Below are 15,151 nucleotides of genomic sequence, written 5' to 3' on the forward strand. Positions count from 1 at the left end.
CAGTCCTTCAACTGTTAATGTGCAGGTCTGGTCTTTATCTGCATTCCCATCCATCTTCACATCTACAATAGAAGGCTCTAGGTTTTGATTTTCTTTAAACATGTATCCCAGGAACTGTAGTTGACCGTCCTTCGTTTGCTTGTACCAGAGGATTCGATCATAGGTGTCAATACACTGAAAAAAGTGCAACGGCTGTGTCATTCATTTAAAGTGCATTTTTATATTGGTCTAATTGAAAATCATGGTTTCTGGTTTAAACCAGTTTTTTTCACTTTGCTTTAAAGCAAATAATACTCCCCCTGGAGTAAAGTAAAGCAATAATTTAACTCAAATAGTATTTTCACTTCAAACCAGAGATTTTCATGTCACGTGACCACATGACGTCACATCAGCTCGCTCCTTCGTGAAGTTTGCTGTCCGCCATTACCTCGCTTCAACAGAGAGGACGACTGCTGTTCAAGAAAACTCTTTTAAACAAGGTAAGAATAAGAAATTGTGTTGTTTTTAGGGGCACATGTGTTTTCCGTGTACATTTATGGTTAGTGGCAGGATGGACAACTATTTTACACTCTCTTGTATTTTGCGCGGTTGTTAGCTAACACTAGCTAAACCAGGTTATCTGCTTTAATGTGTCATGTAGAGAGAACCCTTTCTTTACCAACGTTTCACAAGTGCAAAGTCAATACTGGAGCTAATGTTAATGCTAATGTTGTTAGCTAAAGTTATTTTCTCCGGACATTGTCCGGAGTTCACATGTGAAAAGTGCTCGGGAGAGGCATGGCTGTTATAACGGGAGACCGGGAGAAGGGTAGAGGGCCGGCGGGTCTGGACATGTTTCTACCAGGGCGGGGCTGGACTCCTCCGCCGCTCTCACACACAGAGACACACAGAGACACAGAGAGCAGCAGCAGCAGAGCCAGGTGAGGAGGACAAGGTGAAACTCCGCGGACACTTTAACGTTACTGAATTGACGACCATAATGAACGTTACTGTAAGTGTCATAAACCTTTGGAGTAAAAACGAAATCAATTTATTAAAACTTGTGTTTAACAAACAAAACGTAATTTGACAGAGGTGACGCACGTTCACCGGCCGTCTCTCATCCACAGCCGGTCTGTTTACAGCCTCAGCTCTCTGTCTGGTTACTGCATGGAACCTCGTTTATTTTAAAAGTTAGGTATCCCATGTCTGAAAAGGCCAGAAAAACCATGCAGCTCCCCCCAGAGTCCCACCTCCCTCTATCAGGGTACCCTCCAGACCCCCACCTCCCTCTATCAGGGTACCCTCCAGACCCCCACCTCCCTCTATCAGGGTACCCTCCAAGCAGTGAATCTGCTCAGATAAGCAACACAGGGAGGGATTGATAGTACGACAGGTGAATGACAATTTTCTGTGCCCTACACATTTTTTAATCCAGAGTTACCGTTTTGCTAAGAGGAATATGTTAGTTTATATGGTGACTTTGCTCTTTTTGCTCTTGAAACAACATGTTGTAATATAAATATTGTGAACTCATATGAATATTACTTTTCCTCTTTTTAAGCATAATCAAAAATGATGAGAATGGATTGAGTACTAGACAGTGAGTATCGATTAAAGAGGAAGCATTCATATCCCATTCTCTCATCTGTCAGTATAATGCAGTATACTGTAATACCACCAGTATGTCTAAGGCCTAATTAATAAATTAGAGTCTGTAGTGACAATTATGGACAATGCTAACTATCCCAACAAAAAATTAAATGTGAAATCTCACCTATTGCTTTGTGTTTACAGGTTTGCTGTTGTTTCCTGAAAAGGTCACAGTTTAGCCACATTGCCGAATTTGGTAAGTCCCAAAATGAACAACAGTGAACATCATTTTCATGTATGTTTAAATAGGAATGACAAACCCAAAATAGAAATGCAGCACTTTAGAGAATAGCTTTGTACTTACCACAGATGTATAGGCCTACTTACTAATGCAGAATGTAAATGTAATTTTAATAATTTCAGTTGAATTAGTAATGTAGTGGAAATTACATGTCAGTATGAACATTTATTTGCAGGTTCACTTCATATCAGTATTTTTACATGTTTTATCTATTATTATATTTCAAGAATTATAAACAAAAATAACCTAAAATCAAAACAAATATCAAGAAGTTACCTACCCAATGTAATATAAGTTAATTTTACCAGACAATAACAATAAATAAATACAATGGTCAGTAATTTCATGCAGTTTTAAATATCCTTAAAAACTGATCTAAGATATTAAAAAGAAAGACAGAATGATTGCAGTTATCATGCCAAAAAAGAAATCACTGTTTTTTTGTGTCTCATACAGAGTTAACTTATTCACCTATTCCTATTGATACGCCAGTTTGGCCCCCTTGTTGCACTATGGACTATAAGATTTGAGGCAAAACATAGCTTCTTCAAAAGAGTAATCCGTCATACAAACTGTTACAAAAATGTACTGTATTCATTAGCTCAAAGGCACCAATTTCAGACTGCATATAACCTGCACATGTGTGGATTTTCTAAGCCATCTTTGGAGGTTACTGATGTTTCAACACTTCCCCTTGATGTTATTAATGAGGATATTGCACTGGCAGTGAAACAGAAACACCCACATATGGACACTGTGAACCTTGCAAAAAATGTATCCTACAACGGCTTCAGCTATAGGATTGGAATGGTGGTGGCCCATGGATCGCTGGCTGGACTTCCAGAGTTTTGTGAAATAGTTCATATGATTGTTCTACAAGAGACACTTATTTTCATTGTCAAAAAAGTGGATGCCTGGTACCTGGAACATTATCGAGCTTATGACTTGGTCATATCAACTACTAGACAACTAAGGCTTGTTGGGGTGCATGAACTGACCGATCCCTACCCTCTGGTTCATTACATGGTTGGTGGACGGCGCCTCATCTCTCTGAAGAGATACATACATGCATAAGGTTGTATATATGTATGGGTGTGTGGTTGGAAATGTAGAAATTTTCAAAAATGTTTTTATTTTATTTTATCAGTGTCTATTTAATTGTCAGACAATGCACCCTCTTTTTAACCTATAATCAAAATAGACAGATTTGTTATAGTGTATGATACAACTGTGCAATAGACTAACAACTTATATACTGTATTTCTTAGCTTAATAGCTTTGCATTTAGAAAATGTATTGTGCATCAGAGATTTCCTAAAATAGTTCCCGGTAAAATTATGTATAAATTATATAGTATCCTGTGTATAATATTGTGAAAAGGAAGAATTGTGAATCAATGAATTTGTGAATATGAATGAGATGTAAGTTAATGTCCGATTTTGCACTCCAACTAACACTACTGTTTTTATTCTTACTTTTACTAGATCCTTTTGGATGGGCTGCCATGGCCGTGAAAAGGCCAGCCAAGTTGCGCATTATTCTGAATCCTGATGACACCAGGAAGCTAATTCTGCCTGATGGAATTCCAGAGACGGTGGAGCAGCTTATGGATGAAGTCAGGAAAGTGTGTGGGTTAAATGCAAATTTTAGACTGCAGTACCAAGACAGAGACTTTGGAGATGCACTAGTGAACTTGACATCTACTGCGGAACTTGAGGATTTTGCAACTGTCAAGGTCGTCCCCATAACTGATGATTGCAGCCAAGAATTAATTCTCAATGTCTGTGAGGATTTAGTGTCAACTCAATCAGATGACACAGAGCTCCTGTCCACACCCTCCAGCACTGTCTCTACAAGAACTCAGATGTGGCCAAGAGAATTTCCAATACCAACATTCTCCTATGACACTGAACTGCAGTTAGAAAAGGGAAATGCCGTGTATAGGTCTAACAAGACAAGGTTGACACTAAGTTCGAAAACAAAGTCAGATATTCTGGAAAAGATAGCTGAAGAGATATTCAAGTACAAAGCCTACCCAATAGATGCTGACTTCAGTGACGTTGCCGAAGCACTAATCAAGAAACATCCATGCCTCTCTGAACCTGGTTCATACAACGGTTGCTACGGGTGGAAGCAGCGGCTGAAGACAAAAATGGGCAACTACCGAACTCAGCTCAAGGGCATCGGGTGTTCTGAATTACTTGCAAATTCATTGAAGTCCAAAGCTCCAGACGATGCATTGGCAGCAAAAAAAGTAAAGAGACCTAGGAGAGGAGAGGCCAACCACATACCTGACATTCCAACTGGAGAGACCCCTGAAAAATTAGAAAATGAGAGACTGACACTTTTAAGCGAAGTGAAGAAGCGAAACAACCGTGCAGTGATAAAGGACAAAATGGACAAGACCTTTTCACTGCGAAGACAGGACATTGTGGGAAAAGAATCAGGAGTGGAAGAGTTGAAAGAGAGATGGCCTGCATTGTTCACAATGGATGAGGTAAGTAACTTCAGTGGTGGCCTGTAAAGTAAATGATATTATCCCCTATCATAAGAAACCTACTTGATGTCAAAAATAAGATTTCACACACCACACCGCTGTAATGTAACATGTAATGTAAGAACATTTGCATGTGCTATTTTGTTTTTTAAAGATTAATGCTGAATTCATGAGGATCACAACTGTTCCACTTCAACCGCGATTCCTGGCGTCCTTGGACAAGCACCACAGCAAGCTGATTGACATCATCAGAAACAAGGGAGGAGTTGTCAGGGAGAAGACCCGGAACATACTGAAAGTTCTTGATCAAGTATGTGCCTTATATCACATAAATAGTAACATTGTAAATAGAAGCAATAGTGCTCATCTTGTCAACACATTTGATTGTGGAGTTAGATTACACATTGGAAGATGTACTACGTTTATCTTCTCAGTTTGACGGGCCTTTTAACTGGTTTGCTCAAAGCATTTGTAAATCATAATCGCTGTAACTCCCATATGTGCATTATGTAGTGTTTGAATCTACAGGTTACAACTTTAAGTTGCAAAATTGGACAGCATAGTTGTGCATTATATGTGTGTGTTTGTACTCTCACCTAGAGCCTCGAGGTGAATCAAAAAAGAGTGTCTGCTGAAGTGCCTTATTGTGTACCTTGGGGAAGACGTGGACAAACTTATCAAGGAGTATCTGGTAAGTAGTTTTGCATGAATCACTTAAGCTTTAGACAAGATAAAACATTGAATATTCAAACTTTAAAGCTCATATACATGGTGTCAGTTCCTATAAAAATACTCAAGCGTATCATACATTCATGTACTGTACATTTGACTATGCCTATAATTATTGTGGAGTTCTCTGCCCCCCCAGTGGTCATTAATCCTCACGTTTTTTTAGAATTTAATATGTCTAACACAACGACTTAAGTCTCTGTGCTAGTTTATATGTAATATTTTGTGAAACACTATAGTGTGGCTATATTTGGCTGGAACGTATTAAGATATTTTAAGTGCAGTGTGAAATAATTGTCACTTCAGAGCAGCAGCAGTGCAGATGGAGCAGCAAAAGCCTGAACATAAAATCAATATTATATCCAAATATTGGATTGTGGAAAGTGTCAGTCTGTGGCCAGATTGAAATTAATGAAAATATGAAGACACAAGGCAGTTGTATCTTTTAACATTATAGTGAATCTTATAGTAGTATGTATGCTACTGTATTGTACTATTTAAGATGTTATAACTTTTTGGATATAGCTATTATTAATACGTGTACCAATGCTTTACTTGCGATAAAGTCAAATGTTTACTATGAGGAAAATATTTGGAGGAGCTTGCCATTATCTGCTGGACTTTGCAAGTCCTTAACATTTTAGCATCACTAGAACACCACTTTTTTATTGAGATTTGATTGTGATAATTGTTTTTATAGATATTTTCTTGTACTGGTACATCAGTCAGTGGTTTCATCAGAATAACTTTCTCATAAATGTCTTGTCTTTTATCAGGTTGTGCAGAAGGATGAAGCTGAAACCGAGCTTGAGAGGTGTACAATGGCAGTGTTTGTCATCAGGGAGGAGGAGGATCCTCTCCAGCCACCACATGACATTGGGATTGTTCTTGAAGGTGTGGAAGTCCTTAATGAGTTGCCATCGGTCGCACATGCATGTGCCATGTTATTTGGCTTCATCTATGCTCTAAACTTGAGCTATCCAGGTGAGCTCAAATACACTTTTGATGCACTGCAGAAAATATTCATGGAGATAGAGCCAAAGAAAATGACACGCAAAGTGTGCTGTCTGAGTGTTAAGCTCTAAATACTGGATCAATCAAGAAAGACATTTGGATACAGCATGTTTTTGTTCTGTTTTATATATTGTATTCAAATACATTCCAAGATGATGGAAGAGTTTCATTGTTAATTGTAAATAAGAGAGAGAAACAGACTTTAATTCAAAACTGGCTCCAGAGGATGCATTGCCAGCAAAAAAAAGTGGAAAGGCTAACGACATACCTAACAGAGACTGTCACTTTTAAGTGATGTGAAGAAGCGAAACAACTGTGCAGTGATAAAGGACAAAATGGACAAGACTTTTTCACTGCAAAGACAGGACATTATGGGAAAGGAATCAGGAGTGGAAGAGTTGAAAGATAGATGGCCTTAATTTCAGATTTTCCCTGTTAACAGAATTCTTTCTGTGGTATAAATATTGTGGCACTGTTATTAACACTGAAATGTGAATAATGCTAAATTCCCAATGACCAGCAATTCAGTACTAGTAATGGTAATGTTCTTAAACTGACTTATGCACAAAAGAGCAAGCTTTGTTCATTGATTGCACCCCCAGCAATTGAACTGCACTTTTCCTTGGTTGTTTTTTTGGGTCTCTTGATCTCACATTTATAATGGTTCAAAATAATGTGACATTCATACATTCTGGTCATTTTATCAAAGGATAGTCAAGTTTGAACACTGTTAGAATCTATTTTTACACTTCTTAATGGCTATTACATTACATATCTCAGGTTCTAAAGGAGAGATGTACAAACCTGTTTCACATGTTAAGATATCTGTGGTTAAGGTTACAGAAAGGTTGCATAAGGTTTAAAAAACATTGAAAAGATCAGGATTTATTTGATTTTATAGTTACTATGTATTTTTCCTCAAGTGTTGAGTATACTTGCTAGCTTTATTGGCCGCACAATTCATTGTGGGTTTCCTTTTTTTTCTTTTCTTTTTTTTAGTACATAACAGAAAAGGTGATGCATATTTTAAAAAGACATCACAATAAACATTTAGGTATTTGAAGAGAATATTCCTGTCTTTATTCATAGTAAACTAAACTAAACATTGTCTGTAACAAAATGTTTTTTTAATTTGATCTTATGTGAAAATTCTACTAGCTTTTGTTTATGTGAAAATGTAAGTTGTAAAAAAGCAAAAAATGCTATTATATTGACACAGATAAAGTATCATTTTGGCTTGCAACTAAAGAAAATATATTGATTGAGGTAAATTCAAATTTTAGTTTGTTTGTACTGAATCAGAAATTTGACTTGAGAAAACTTAATAAAATTAGATGTAACAAATTAACTTGGTTTTTTTTAAGTTAATCCAAAGTAAAACTCTAAGTTGTAACAAAGTAATAAATTGCATGTAACAAATTAAAGCATTTTAATTAGTTTATTCCAAAGTAAAACTCTACTTGGATGTAATAGTAAATATTAGTTTTTTCCAAAATGAAAAATTAAGTTGTAACAAAGTAAAAAAATAGTTTATGGTCTTCATAATAAATAATCTTTTTACTTTGTGTGAATGTAAGTTTTTGACTTTGGCCAAACAAATATTTTGATTTATATTAAATCATAATTACGGTTTCAACCAAATCATAAATACAATTTGAGAAAAACTAATAAAATTAGATGTAACAAATTAACTTGATTTTTTTTAAGTTAATCCAAAGTAACATTTTTTTCAGTGTACTGTGTGAGCATTTGATTGTGGCTGTTTCTTCAGGTTGTTTGATTATGTCAGCTGGACTCATGTAAACCTTGTCACTGAGAGAGGAACCTGTGGGAAAAGGATCAACAAAGCATCAGACAAATACAACAATGAGCATAAACACTGGTGAACTGAAAAACAGAATAATATGAAATGTGAAATAATGTAAAAACATCTGAAATAGCAGCAGCATGTGAGACTGGATGCACACAAGCAAATATATAAATTGATTTTGTTGAACAAAGTTCTTTAAATAGTTGTGAGGACATTACCTGAAACCAGAATAGAGTTAAAAGTAATGCAAAGGAATACGATGAGCATTTTGTGCTTTTCTTTTTTTGTGTTTGGTTATTTTGAAGAAAATAAGATCATCAGTTTGTTGTTGCATTGAATGAAGCAGTTATACTACTGAGTATTTCCAACCTCCTCTTTGAGTAAACCCTCCCAAGTCATTATATGGGTGGTGCCATTGTGCTTATAACTCATGTTAACTAGGGCCGGCCAATATGACCATATATATTGTCAAAACGATAGGGGTGTAACAAAATATCGAAAAAATTGAATATCACAATATTATGTTTTGTGATAGTGTATTGATTCTCAAAAGCACTGTATTGTTTTTTAATTAATAGTTTACATGCAAAGATTGCATAAAAAAGTTAACTTTTTTTCACTCAGATGTTATGCATGTGGTGGTGTGTTCTTTATACTATGACAGTTTTCCTCAAATTAGATTAAAAAATCAAAATATCACCTCGCTTACAGTATCGCAATATATTGAATCGTAACCCCTGTATCATGATGTGTATCGTATTGCCAGATTCTTACCAATATACAGCCCTACAAAGCGATATAAAAATGTCTGTGGTATATATTTTTTAATATCGTTTCTATCGCGATATACAGACGTAGGCAAAGTTGTTGGTACCCTTCCGTTAAAGAAAGAAAAACCCACAATGGTCACTGAAATAACTTGAAACTGACAAAAGTAATAATAAATAAAAATTTACTGAAAATTAACTAATGAAAATCAGCTGTTGCTTTTGAATTGTGGTTCAACAGAATCATTTAAAAAAACAAACTAATGAAACTGGCCAGGACAAAAATGATGGTACCCCTAGAAAAGATGTAAAATAATGTGACCATAGGGACATATTAAACTAAGGTGTGTCCTGTAATTAGCATCACAGGTGTCTTCAAACTTGTAATCAGTCAGTCTGCCTATTTAAAGGGTGAAAAGTAGTCACTGTGCTGTTTGGTGTCATGGTGTGTACCACACTGAACATGGACCACAGAAAGCTAAGGAGAGAGTTGTCTCAGGAGATCAGAAAGAACATTATAGACCTTCATGTTAAAGGTAAAGGCTATAAGACCATCTCCAAGCAGCTTGACGTTCCTGTGACTACAGCTGCACATATTATTCAGAAGTTTAAGGTCCATGGGACTGTAGCCAACCTCCCTGGACGTGGCCGCAAGAGGAAAATTGATGACATATTGAAGAGACGGATAATACGAATGGTAACCAAAGAGCCCAGAACAACTTCCAAAGAGATTAGAGGTGAACTCCAAGGTCAAGGTACATCAGTGTCAGATCGCACCATCCGTCACTGTTTGAGCCAAAGTGGACTTAATGGAAGACAACCGAGGAGGACACCAAATCATAAAAAAGCGAGACTGGAATTTTCCAAAATGCATATTGACAAGCCACAAAGCTTCTGGGAGAATGTCCTTTGGACAGATGAGACAAAACTGGAGCTTTTTGGCAAGTCACATCAGCTCTATGTTCACAGACAAAGAGATGAAGCATCCAAAGAAAAGAACACTGTACCTAATGTGAAACATGGAGGAGGCTCGGTTATGTTATGGGGCTGCTTTGTTGCATCTGGCACAGGGTGTCTTGAATCTGTGCAGGGTGCAATGAAATCTCAAGACTATCAAGGCATTCTGGAGCGAAATGTGCTGCCCAGTGTCAGAAAGCTTGGTCTCAGTTGCAGGTCATGGGTCCTCAAACAGGATAATGACCCAAAACACAGCTAAAAACACCCAAGAATGACTAAGAACAAAACATTGGACTATTCTGAAGTGGCCTTCTATGAGCCCGGATCTAAATCCTATTGAACATCTGTGGAAGGAGCTGAAACATGCTGTCTGGAGAAGGCACCCTTCAAACCTGAGACAGCTGGAGCAGTTTGCTCACGAGGAGTGGGCCAACATACCTGTCGACAGGTGCAGTAGTCTCATTGAGAGTTACAGAAATCACTTGATTGCAGTGATTGCCTCAAAAGGTTGTGCAACAAAATATTAAGTTAATGTTGCCATCATTTTTGTCTAGGCCAGTTTCATTAGTTTGTTTTTTTAAATGATTCTGCTGAACCATAATTCAAAAACAATATCTGATTTTCATTAGTTCATTTTCAGTGAATTTTTATTTATTATTACTTTTGTCAGTTTCAAGTTATTTCAGTGACCATTGTGGGTTTTTCTCTCTTTAACGGAACGTTACCAACAACTTTGCCTACGTCTGTAGGCTAGGCCTATATTTATTTCTTTTGTCTCTATAATTTCACTTAAAACTGTTATGTTCATTTTGCACTCTAGTTCTTAAAATGAGAACATACTTTTCATTTGTCAAGTATTTAATTCACACAGGAGTATACAAACATTATATTATCATATTGCCCAGCCCATCATGTTCTACAGGCTTAAGAAAACCTCTTTGTTTGGTACAGATCCCTGCAAAAATCACTCCATAATCATTTTAATATGTTTTTCAATGAAAATGAGAATAATGATGCAAAAATTATCATTCTCTCTAATATCGCAAATCATATCGTAATTGCAATATCAGTCAAAATGATTGCAATTTTTTCAAAATTGTGCAGCCCTACTCAGTATAAAGATCTTAATAATGATATACTGAGGAAGGAACGCAGGTGTGAGGGGCTGTGAGCTGTTATACTGAGATGAGGAGGTTTTTGTACTGAGGAGCAGTGATATGAAGCACTGTGTAGACTAGCAGCACAGAAGTACACGGCACTGCTGCTCAGACTGAGTCCTTCAATTGTTAATGTGCAGGTCTGGTCTTTAGCTGCATTTCCTTCTATCTTCACACCCAGTCCAGTCTCTGGGGCTTCTAAAGTGTCTAACATGTATCCCAGGAACTGTAGTTGACCGTCCTTCGTTTGCTTGTACCAGAGGATTCGATCATAGTTGTCAATACTGTGTGAACATTTGATTGTGGCTGTTTCTTCAGGTTGGTTGATTATGTCAGCTGGACTCATGTAAACCTGGTCACTGAGAGAGGAACCTGTGGGAAAAGGATCAACAAAGCATCAGACAAAATACAACATTGAGCATAAACACTGGTGAACTGAAAAACAGAATAATATGAAATGTGAAATAATGCAAAATCATCTGAAATAGCAGCAGCATGTGAGACTGGATGCACACAAGCAAATGTATAAATGGATTTTGTTGAACAAAGTTCTTTAAATAGTTGTGAGGACATTACCTGAAACCAGAATAGAGTTAAAAGTAATGCAAAGGAATACGATGATCATTTTGTGTTGTTTTTTTTTTGTGTTTGTTTGGTTATTTTGAAGAAAATAAGATCATCAATTTGTTGTTGCATTGAATGAAGCAGTTATACTACTGAGTATTTCCAACCTCCTCTTTGAGTAAACCCTCCCAAGTCATTAGATGGGTGGTGTCATTGGGCTTATAACTCATGTTAACTAGGGCTGGCCAATATGACCATATATATTGTCAAAACGATAGGGGTGTAACAAAATATCGAAAAAATTGAATATCACAATATTATGTTTTGTGATAGTGTATTGATTCTCAAAAAACACTTGTTTTTTAATTAATAGTTTACATGCAAAGATTGCATAAAAAAGTTAACTTTTTTTCACTCAGATGTTATGCATGTAGTGGTGTGTTCTTTATACTATGACAGTTTTCATCCAATTAGATTAAAAAATCGAAATATATAGCCTCGCTTACAGTATCGCAATATATTTAATCGTAACCCCTGTATCATGATGTGTATCGTATTGCCAGATTCTTGCCAATACACAGCCCTACAAAGCGATTTAAAAATGTCTGTTATTTATATATTTTTTTCCCGTTTCTATCGCGATATAGGCTAGGCCTATATTTATTTATTTTTTTTCTATAATTTCACTTCAAACTGTTATGTTCATTTTGCGCTCTAGTTCTTAAAATGAGAAACATACTTTTCATTTGTCAAGTATTTAATTCACACAGGAGTATACAAACATTATATTATCATATTGCCCAGCCCATCATGTTCTACAGGCTTAAGAAAACCTCTTTGTTTGGTACAGATCCCTGCAAAAATCACACCATAATCATTTTAATATGTTTTTCAATGAAAATGAGAATAATGATGCAAAAATTATCATTCTCTCTAATATCACAAATCACATCGCAATTGCAATATCAGTCAAAATGATTGCAATTTTTTCAAAATTGTGCAGCCCTACTCAGTATAAAGATCTGAATAATGATATACTGAGGAAGGAACGCAGCTGTGAGGGGCTGTGAGCTGTTATGCTGAGATGAGGAGGTTTTTGTACTGAGGAGCAGTGATATGAAGCACTGTGTAGACTAGCAGCACAGAAGTACACGGCACTGCTGTTCAGACTGAGTCTTTCAATTGTTAATGTGCAGGTCTGGTCTTTAGCTGCACTTCCTTCTATCTTCACACCCAGTCCAGTCTCTGGGGCTCCTGAGTTGATTAACATGTATCCCAGGAACTGTAGTTGACCGTCCTTCGTTTGCTTGTACCAGAAGATTCGATTATAGTTGTCAATACTGTGTGAACATTTGATTGTGGCTGTTTCTTCTTGCTTGTTGTACATATCAGGTGGAGTCTGGTAGACCTGGTCACTGAGAGAGGAACCTGTGGGAAAAGCATCAACAAAAAACAATATACAATCATGAGCTATGAATAGGACTCCTCATAAATATAAAATAACTCTCAACAGGAGTTTTAGATGATAAACCTGTGAAAAATATTTAGAAAGCTTTTGTTGCACTACCTGAAACCAGTATGACATTAAGGGCTATGCAGAAGACAGCGATCATCTTGTTGTGTTTTATGTGTTTCACCACTGTACTGTGCAGTTCTACTGAATCTCACTGGATAACCCCCCTCCATCAGGAAATCACACTTGTTTTTGGGGGTGGTGTCATAATGTTTAATCCTCTTCCTGAACTGCCACTACACACCACAGACATACTGTACTGTACTGCCACCTTATGACAGGAAACAAGATAACAAAGACCTGAAATGAACCCTGAAACTCAGGCTTAACAATACAGTGGAAACTGCTTATAGTGATCACATCTGTCCAGGTCATATTGATCACTATAAGCACATGATTATTCATTAATTTCTAACGCAGATTATCATCTAATTGACATTTATATATTTATTACATGAATACAAAGTAATGAAACGGACTGCTTCGCTATTTACTGGCTCGCTGACAATTCTTCTGCCTTTTCCATCACCGAGGATGAGGCATTGCCGTTTTTGGCCGACTCTGCAGTGCGATCGTGCATGCAGAACGTTTATCAATCCAATAGACGTTAGTTGCAGCCCTACTTAAATTAAGATTATTTTGTAGAGATACTATTTCCAATGTCAAGAATGAGCTTTCATACTAAAATAACATTGAGCTTTTCCAGCATTCTCCCTTTTTTGAATAGGTTTGAAAATGTATTGGAATTAAAGCAGAATGAAATTAGCAATAAACACAGTGCAGAAACAGGAACATTAATTAGGATGCAACAAAATCAAATAAGAGCTCTACAAATGTCTAGAAACATGTTCAGAGAGAGTACAGAATATGTGGTATTACATTCATTTTGACATTATTAATCATGTAAAAAACATTTCTCAGCCAAAATGTTGAAACAGACACTAATACCACACATAATATGAATGCTATCAAAAGTCTGTAAGTGCTTTTGTAGCATACCATATATCAGTATCAGTGTTGGTCTAGAGCTCCCTCTGTGGTCCACCAAAGAGACAGTTATCTTCTATTCACATGAGTATTTGTACAGCTGTCTGTGTCACCTGTATCACTGTGTTGACTCACAGCACAAAAAAACACTCCACTGTCCTCGGGCAGCAGCCTCTCCACTGTCAAAGCCGATTTCAACACTGATTTGTTCAGTGTAGCATTATCAGGTAAAAAATAGGGGTGCGTCCCCTGGATGCGTCTTCCTACGGTACCGTCAGGTATCCACATGTTTACATATTAAGTTGGTATGTGTGCGTAGCGAGTGTGTGGTCAAGTGACAGAAAGATGCGCTACGAGCTGATCAGCTGTTCGCAGCAGAGAAGAAATTAGCAGTTAAGTTATCTTGTGTTATTAAATGTTGCACAGTTGATTTTGAATGTTTCTTCGGGTTTGTTGAACATGTCAGCTGGAGTCTGGTCGACTTGGTCACTGAGAGAGGAGCCTGTGGAAAAAGGATCAACAGAGCATCAGACAAAACAGCATAAACACCAGTAAACTGAATAACATAAAACCAGTAACATCTGGAATAGCAGCAGTATAAACTGGCTGTTGTACACAAGCAAATATATCAACAGATTTTGTGGAAAATTCTAAATTTGAAATAATTTTGATGACGTTACCTGAAACCAGATATGTTAAAAAATAATGCTTAGGAATAAGATGATTATTTTGTGTTCTTTGGTTATATTGAAGAATATAAGATCATAATCTCGTTGCTGGGGATCATTGTGTTTTCTACTGAGTCTTTCCAACCTCCACTTTGAGCAAATATTGTTATTATCAGCAAATAAACAGGAAGTCATTAGGTGGTGTCTAGTGCTTCCTCATCGTCTTAACATTATAACCATCTTGTCTGCCACCTAATGAGAGGAAGGAATACAGGTGCAAGGGGCTGTGAGCTTCAACGTGGAGATTAAACAATGTGTGCTGAGGAGGTTTTTGTACTGAGCAGCAGCGATATGAAGCACTGTGTAAACTAGCAGCACAGAAGTACACTGCACTGCTGTTCTGGCTCAGTCCTTCAACTGTTAATGTGCAGGTCTGGTCTTTAGCTGCATTCCCATCCATCTTCACATCTACAATAGAAGGCTCTAGGTTTTGATTTTCATTATACATGTATCCCAGGAACTGTAGTTGACCGTCCTTCGTTTGCTTGTACCAGAGGATTCGATCATAGCTGTCAATACTGTGTGAGCATTTGATTGTGGCTGTTTCTTCAGGTT

At 37.0% G+C, this 15,151-nt stretch overlaps 1 long non-coding RNA gene and 1 gene segment (V, D, J or C); one reads left to right on the forward strand and one right to left on the reverse strand.

The window, feature by feature from the left end:
- The first annotated feature begins 257 nt into the window (after positions 1–257).
- On the forward strand, positions 258–3,804 carry LOC141783547 (uncharacterized). Its single transcript, XR_012597291.1, has 3 exons — positions 258–479; positions 1,777–1,828; positions 3,358–3,804. It is a non-coding gene; the product is annotated as an uncharacterized LOC141783547 (long non-coding RNA).
- Positions 3,805–12,183: 8,379 nt separating this feature from the next.
- LOC141784048 (T cell receptor beta variable 16-like) lies at positions 12,184–12,981 on the reverse strand. The segment is given in 3 exon segments: positions 12,184–12,222; positions 12,471–12,796; positions 12,936–12,981. Coding segments are annotated over 3 exon segments (411 nt in total).
- Between the last annotated feature and the right edge of the window lie 2,170 nt (positions 12,982–15,151).

This window comes from Sebastes fasciatus, chromosome 15 (genome assembly GCF_043250625.1).
Source record: "Sebastes fasciatus isolate fSebFas1 chromosome 15, fSebFas1.pri, whole genome shotgun sequence".
Lineage (NCBI taxonomy): Eukaryota > Metazoa > Chordata > Actinopteri > Perciformes > Sebastidae > Sebastes > Sebastes fasciatus.